The sequence below is a fragment of the Alligator mississippiensis genome, chromosome 1 (genome assembly GCF_030867095.1).
Source record: "Alligator mississippiensis isolate rAllMis1 chromosome 1, rAllMis1, whole genome shotgun sequence".
Classification (NCBI taxonomy): domain Eukaryota; kingdom Metazoa; phylum Chordata; order Crocodylia; family Alligatoridae; genus Alligator; species Alligator mississippiensis.
Window position 1 is genome coordinate 4445513 of NC_081824.1, and position 7800 is coordinate 4453312.

At 56.6% G+C, this 7800-nt stretch overlaps 1 protein-coding gene across 1 annotated transcript; it reads right to left on the reverse strand.

Moving 5' to 3' along the window:
* Window positions 1-3310: 3310 nt before the first annotated feature.
* On the reverse strand, window positions 3311-7070 carry LOC132250784 (zinc finger protein 239-like). The gene is made up of 3 exons (XM_059728176.1): window positions 6911-7070; window positions 5759-5908; window positions 3311-5136 (listed from the first exon to the last, which is right to left on the reverse strand). The coding sequence occupies exon 3, from the start codon at window positions 5036-5038 to the stop codon at window positions 3905-3907; it is 1134 nt and encodes a 377-aa protein (XP_059584159.1). The 5' UTR covers window positions 5039-5136; window positions 5759-5908; window positions 6911-7070; the 3' UTR covers window positions 3311-3904.
* Between the last annotated feature and the right edge of the window lie 730 nt (window positions 7071-7800).

The following is a 7800-nucleotide window of genomic DNA, read 5'->3' on the forward strand; positions in this document are numbered from 1 at the left end:
TGTGGGAAAGGCAGTGAAAAAAAGCACCAGGAAACAAATTGACCTAGGAAATGGAAAGTCCCTGTATTAGAGACGCTCTGGAAAGGAAAACGGGTTTTCCTTTTGCCCCCACACCTAGCCCACTCCTTTTTATCCCAACAATGGGCATCTGATATGCAGAGAGATTTTAGGAGGGCAAGAAAACATTAGAGAACGGCAGAGTGAGCTTGAAAGCACCGGTCCCCAAGTAAATCCAGTGAAACCACAGTCCGCGGTCTATGGAGATGAAGCTGTGGGGAAGGACGTGGACAGACGTGCGCAGTGACTCCTGGTGCGAAGGACCCGGGTTGCAGCGCGTGCACGTGCGTGAGGAGAGGAGGAGCCGAGGAAGCGCAGCATCCACGTGTGGGAGCAGCAGAGGCCGAGACGACTCCATCACCGTCTGCCGGGGCATCTCCGATGGGGGAGAAAGGGGATGTCGCCAGCACTGAGCCGAGCACACTGCAGTGTAAATGTGATTGCACGGGACATGCTAGGCAAGAGAGGGAGGAAATCAGTGCAAATCCCAGGTTTGACCTTTGGCTCTGCTTTCTGCCCCTGGCTAACCCTCTGCTTCCCTCATCTCTGGCTTCTGTACCAGGCTTGTCCTCACTTTGGCGATGGCTGCCAAATCTAATGTGGACAGCAGACCCCTCTGGACCCAGTCCCTGGAGCGCTAACAGGGTAGAGCCGTGGCTGTATCCCCCTGTAGCTCCCTGAGCTGACCCCTGTTTGGGCTTAACTCCCATTGCCTGCCCCGATGCCACCAAAATGAGCCCCCAGCAGGGCTCTGTCCCTGGGAACGAGGAGCACACATGCATTTTCACACCTGCTTGGGATGTGCAGTCCACATCCTCCCGCTGGGCATAGCCCTCCTGCCATATCCACCCCCCCAGTATACCCACAACAAGGAAGCACAGAGATAAGAAATTACAGGCTGAGGAGCTACACCTGGTGGACAAATTAATTAATCCTCAATGATGACAGAACTTAAATCCCATTTGCATGACAGACGTTACAAAACAAGTTGCAGAACCTGGTTCGACTGCATCTGGTTCAGTTAAACTACATCCATCAAGCTTTAGTTATCATGCAATAATTGGGCTCCTAAATGAGATTCAACCTGATGCACGTGCATCTTGTTAGGGGTTATAACACATTATTGGGGTGTAAAGTGTAATGTCTATCATGGCTCTAATTGCTGGAGGCTGCAAGGGAGAAAGGAAAAGGGGAAAACCTTAGTCAGACCCAGGTCACTCTCTTTGAGGCTCTGGTCTCTGCTGCCGCGTGACACAGGAGTCTGGGGAAGATGGACTTGGGTCTGACCCAATAAAAGCAAACTATACAGGGGGTGGTGGTCTACTGGCAGGCACAACACCTGAATGAGACCTGGGGATCATGATCTACTAGAAGATGAATATGAGCGAACAGTGTGATGAGGCTATCAAAAGAGCAAATTAAATTCTGGCATGCATCAGCCGTTGTATGGCTAATAGATCCAGGGAGGTGCTCCTTCCTCTCTACTCGGCGCTGGTGAGGCCTCAGCTGGAGTAATGCATCCAGTTCTGGGCACTGCACTTCAAGGAGGAGGTGGATAAACTCAGGAGGGTGCAGAGAAGGGCCACCCGTTTGGTCAAGAGCATGGAGGATAGGCCCTATGAGAAGAGACTCTAGAAAGTGGGGCTCTTCAGCCTAAGGAAGAGAAAGCTGAGAGGTGACTTGAGGTGACAAGTACTGCAACGGGGAGCATCAAGGACTAGGAGAGCAACTATTCAGGGTGGCACCTCAAGGGAGGACGAGGACCAATGGGCATAAACCAATAGAGGGTACGTTCAGGTTGGATATAGGGAAAAGCTTCTTCTCTGTAAGGGTCACCAGAATCTGGACCATGCTCCCAGGCGAGGTGGTGCAGTCACCATCCTTGGAGGTGTTCAAGAGGAGGCTGGACCGGCACCTTGTCGAGCTCGTCTGAGCCCAATAACTTCCTGCCCACGGTGGGACCGGACTCGACGATCCTACAGATCCTTTCTGGGTCTGTGTTTCTATGTTTCTTATGCTCTCAACTCAAGCCAGGAGTTTCCAACTCTCTGCAACTTCATTAGTCTTCCCTGCCAGGCCTATGCTGATGTCCTGCTGTTGGCTGCATGAGAGTCACTCCCGAATCAAACTGATACGACTCAGAGCAGAACGGAGCCAGTGGTGGTAGTGCAAGAAGTGTGGTGGGAAGGAACTGGATTGGTGTTACCTCTACGGTGAATCCTGCATCCGTAGAGGATGGAGACCAAAGCCTTGAGGTTGGTGGGGAAGCAGGAGACCTGGAGGAAGAATAGACAGGAGGGGGCAAGAGGGGAGGCCTGACCTTACCAGCAGGTCCCCACCGGAGTTTCCCATGTTCCCAGTCACTTGCTGGAGCTGCTGTGGGGCAGAAGAAGTCATTTGGCCTTGCTCTTTGCAGAAAGGGAGGCTGGTCATATACCTACCATTTTAGTTAGTAGGGGCCTTGGTGGGCTTAGGTGCCTCCATGTGCTGCTATTCAACCCTGCTCATGGCCCTGAACACAAGCATTTACACATCTACGTTTGTAACACATTATCCTCGTCTCTATAAGCCTGTCACATAAAACAGTGTGAATGGCTTCAGGAAGCAGGCTCTCAACTCGGGCCTCGTGAAGACGCAACTGAGGCTCACTGAAAAGTCACCAGGTTATTTTCTTAAGCATTGTAATGCAGGGAAAACGAGGGTGGATTTATACACTGGGAGGCATCAGCAGAGAGGACAATTACGGGGCAGATGAATGAATGAGTGTGCTCAGTGATACATTAACCTTTTAGAGTAACCCCCACAGGGCAACCATGGAGCCAAATGGCTTTGGCACTAGCACGGGAGCATCAATATTCACAATGGGACGTTACAACGGGCTGCATTTCATGCAGAGCACGTCCTCAGACTTTCCCCACCCTGCCACAGGCTGCATCTCCTTCACACCTGTTACCCCATTTCACCCAGAAAAGGGACTCGACTGTCCTGTACCAGGGGTCCTGTGAAAAGCCCCCAGGGCAGGGTCCTTTGCTGCACAGCAGGACACGGGAGCAATGCCTCGACTGTGACCAACTTCTGGAGCATGAGCAACTCCTGCTCCCCACGGTTAGCAACAGCCCCTGCAGTATGGGGAGTTCTCCGGACAGGGAAGGGGCTGGGAAATCACAGAGATCAGCCCTGGAAAGGGTCCTGGGCCCTGCTCTGCTCCCACTGCACAGCCCTGGAGAGCACACAGAGACCAACCACAGGGATGTTATGTCCAGTTCTGGGGCTTTATTAGCAAAGGGTGCATTATAATGAATGCACTGAAGGGAAGGAGGGCAGGGGGAGTTGCAGCCACCCAGCACAGTACAGAGATCATGTGGTGGTGAGGAAAGGTGAAGTCAGGGTGGAGGATTGGGAATGCTTTCCCAGCCACAAATGTCCTCCTTGCTGCACCTCAAGGGCCTCGCATAGAGGAACCCTGGGACCAGGAGGGAGGACAAAGCTGGGAGATAGCCCAGGACAGTCCCGGGGTGTCATTTGGAGCTAGCTGTCTTGGGGAGGGCACCCTGTTATGAAGGCACTTCTTTTCTCCCTGGGAGCACTGGCTTCATTTAGTTGGGAAGACACAGGCTCCAAGGCTGATACAAAGCTCGTCTCCTCACAGCACCTGTGCGGGCATCTGCAGGAGGTGTTACCAGCAAACTTGGGGGGCCGGTCTCCGGGTCCTTTGGGTGCTGCACTGCCCTACAACGGGTGCCCCCTTCCTGCACTCCACCAGCACGAGCCTGCTTGCCTGAATGCAACCACGGGGCAGGGCTGAGCAGGGCGGCGTCCGCAAGCCCTTCCTGCATTGCTGGCGGGATTATGGATGTTGCTGGGTGTGGACGCGCTGGTGCCGGGCCAGGTTGGAGGAGTGACTGAAGCTCTTGTCACACAGAGAGCAGTGATGTGGCTTCTCCCCTGTGTGGACATGCTGATGCCTTGCCAGGTAAACAGCTTCGCTGAATCTCTTCCCACACACCGAGCACTGATGTGGCTTCTCCCCCGTGTGCAAGCGCCTGTGCCTGGCCAGGTGACAGGAGCGGGTAAAGCTTTTCCCACACACAGAGCACTGATGTGGCTTCTCCCCTGTGTGCACGCTCTTGTGCCTGGCCAGGTCACGGGAACGGGTAAATCTCCTCCCACACACCGAGCACTGATGTGGCTTCTCCCCCGTGTGAATGCGCCGATGCCTGGCCAGGTCGGAGGGCTGCCTGAAGCTCTTCCCACACTCGATGCAGCGGTGTAGCTGCTGCCGGCTCTGCGCACACTGGTGCTGGGACAGGTCTTGCTGGCTGGCAAAGCTCTTCCTGCACTTGGTGCAGCGGTGTGTCGTCCTCCTCAAGTGGATGTTCCCGTGCTGAGCCAGGGACGAGAAGTGGCTGAAGATCTTACCACACGGGACGCAGAGGTACCGAAGCTGCTCGCTCCGCACAGGTTGCTGCTTGACCAGCTCTGGGCTGCACACCAGGCTCTTCCCACGCTGGGTGAAGCGGTGGGTGGGCGCTCCACAATGCACCCTGCGGTGAGCGCTCAGGGTCGAGAGGCAGGGGAAGCTCTTCCCGCACTCTGCGCACATGTGGGGCTTCTCCCCAGACTGCCTCATCTTCTGCAAAGCCAGGAGTGAGGGGCACATAAAGGTTTTCCTGCACTTGGGGCAGGGCTGGGCTTTCTCCTGGGACATGGCAGCGAGCTCCTGTTTCCCCCCGAGGCTCTCCCCACTGCCTTGGTTCGGACGCAGGCTCTCTCTCCACTGCAACTTGACCTTGTGGCTCTCCAGCTCGCTCAGCTCCACAAATTCGTCCTTGCACTCGGGGCTCCCTCTGGCTTCTGGCTCTTCCCCACTCTCATGGCCAACTGGAGACGCTACCTGGTCCACTGCTGCAACCTCCGTCTGCTCTGGGGCCCTCCCCTCACTCTGGGGCCATCGGTCCTCCTCAGGTCTCAGGGCGTCCATCTCACCCCGACTCCCTGGGCAAGTTTGTGGGGGCTCCAGGTTTGCAGGCCCTTTCCCAGGAGGCTGCTGCTCAGCTTGGGAAGGCAGCCAGGCACCTCCTGCAAGGGGAAGAGAAACTCCATGTTAGTCCCTGCCTTGCTGGAATGGCTTCGTGCTCTAACAGGTGCAGGAGGAGACCAGAGGCACCTGCTTAAAGGAAGAAAGAGGCTCACTAAGGGCTGCTCTGTCCCACAGCACTGGTGGGTCCAGGGGGAGATGATGCCGAGCCCTGCACCTGACTGCGCGGCCATGCTCCAGATGCCGAAGGGCATTGGTGAGACTGCTCTCCAGCGCTCGCCTCGATCTCTGCAGTGCTGAGAGCAGCATCTGGGTACAAGGGTGAACAGCCTCACGCTGGGTTTTGGGGTTTGTCAGCAGGCATGGGGAGCCCGGGCTTGCACTGGCCCACCTGCCTCAGTGCTTCACACCAGGGCTGCTTCTGCTTGGTGCAAGAAGCCAACGGTTTCTCCCTTCTTTCCTCCCAGAAATGTTTTGGGGAGGGAGGACTTACAGAGGTGGCTGTCTCTTGGGAAAGCAGCAGGGCTAAGCCTCGTGCCTGCTTCCAGAGAAAGGTCTGGGCAGGGAATGAGACCACTGTGGTAGAAAAGATAAAGCTTTTACTATTTTCAAGATACGAAAATTGTGAGACACTAGTTATGCTTCTGAATGGATAACACTTACCTTATTAGTGTGAATCCAGGCAAAGGAGTAGCAAAGAGTTTGTTCTCACTGAAGGTTTGACACCAGGACTCGAGGCAGTGAAAATGATCCAGGACGATGGCTGACGATGAAACCCTTTTCTGGGACACAGGGTAGTCCATCACCAGGGAACTGAAAACAATGATTTTATAATAACTCTAGTTGCAACTAAAGCAACATCTCATCCAATGGGAGCGTCCTCCCAGAAGGGGAGACGAGTGGAGGGGTTGGTCAAATACTAAAGTTCCTGGAAGTCAGGAGTATGGACAAGAGAAGGCAGAAAGAGACACATTTCACCTGCATGTGAAAGCCAATACTGTAGAAATGGTCTATGGGGTGTTTGGTGAGCTAGATAAAGCATGAGCCTGCCCCTAAGGAAATCCTTTGGAGGAAGCGCGGGGGAAAGAAAGCACCAGTAAAGCACACTGGCTGCAGAAAGATTGGAGAACGGCAGAGGGAACTTGAGAGCACCAGTCTCCAAGCAAGTCCAGTGAAACCAGAGCCCGTGGTCTATGGAGATGAAGCTGTGGGGAAGGACATGGACAGACGTGCGCAGTGACTCCTGGTGCGAAGGACCCGGGTTGCACCGCATGCACGTGTGTGAGGAGAGGAGGAGCCAAGGAAACACAGCATCCACGCGTGGGAGCAGCAGAGGCCGAGACGACTCCATTACCTTCTGCCGGGGCATCTCTGACAGGGGAGAAAGGGGATGTCGCCAGCACTGAGCCGAGCACGCTGCTATGTAAATGTGATTGCACGGGACACACTAGGTGAGAGAGGGCGGAAATCAGTGCAAATCCCAGGAACAGCTGGTAGTAGATTTGTCGGCACCATGAAGTGGAGATGACATGAAGACGCTGGGAAGGCAAAGGGAGACCGCGCTGCCACGACACTGCTGCGCAGGGAAGCGCCAGGAGTCCCACGAATGGGGAAGACTCAGGGGACGGTGGCTGGATGAAAGGAAGGAGGAGATATCAGTGTGAAACGTGGGAGAGGCCTGATCCCCACAGAGCAGTGGGCAGGACGTGGGGTTCAACCCCCCAACATGAGGATGAGACAGACAAAAAACAGGAAGAAGACAAGAAACGTGGGTGCTCACGTGGCCGCAGGGAGAAGCCAGGAGCAGAGCCTTACCCAGGGAAACGAGGGCTTGGGAATGCCTCAGCATCTGGTCCCGGTAAAGCTCCTTGCCTTCATCGTCCAGCAGCTCCCACTCCTCCCGCGTGAAACACACTGCCACGGCCTCGAACACCGCCGGGAGCTGCGGGCACAAGCGTTGCACCATCAGTGTCTCCTGGACCTCCAGCCCCCGCAGCGCCCACCCCTTTGGGACGCCCCTGCCCTGGCCTGGACGACACCAGGGCCTGTCCTGCCCCTCCGCTCCTGCCTGGAGACCTCGGGGGTCCTGCCCTTGCATCTCCACTTCTGGCTTCACCTGTGACAAGAGACCCTAGACGGTGTCCCCCTGCTCTGCCCTGCCTGATGCCCCCAATTATCCCCACTCCGAGCAGCCTCGGGGTGTCCTCACCTCCCTCCGGTCTGAACACAGGCTCCAGGGACTGCAGTGGCCCCAGAAACACCCCCACGGCTCCCCCCTTCCCAGCCTCATGCCCTGGAGGACCCTCACTTCCTTCATCCTGGGGCTAGAGCCCCTCCCCTGCATCCCCTGCCCTGATGGCCCTGCAGCCCCTACAGTGCCCCCACACCCTGCCCCCCCCCCCGGGCCCACAGCTCCTGCATGTGGTCACAGCCACAGGGCTGCACCTCTTCCCACCCCTCCCCACAGCGCACCTAGCCCCCCTGGGCCACCCATGTCCCAGCACCCGTCCCTGGGCTTCCTGGCAAAGCCCCTTGCCCCCTCTGCTCGCACCCTGCTGCACAGGCTCCACAGCCCCTCGTGCCACCCCCACCCAGCCCAGCCCGGGCCCGATCCCTGCGCGGCACCGCCTCCCACCTGCGGGGCCGCGTCTGCCCGGGCTGCACGAGCCGGGATGCAAGGGTTGCCAAAGGACAGCCCCCGCCAG

What these genes read in the sequence shown, in the direction of transcription:
- LOC132250784 (XM_059728176.1), bottom strand. Translation starts at nt 5,038, where the DNA reads ATGGACGCCCTGAGACCTGAGGAGGACCGATGGCCCCAGAGTGAGGGG.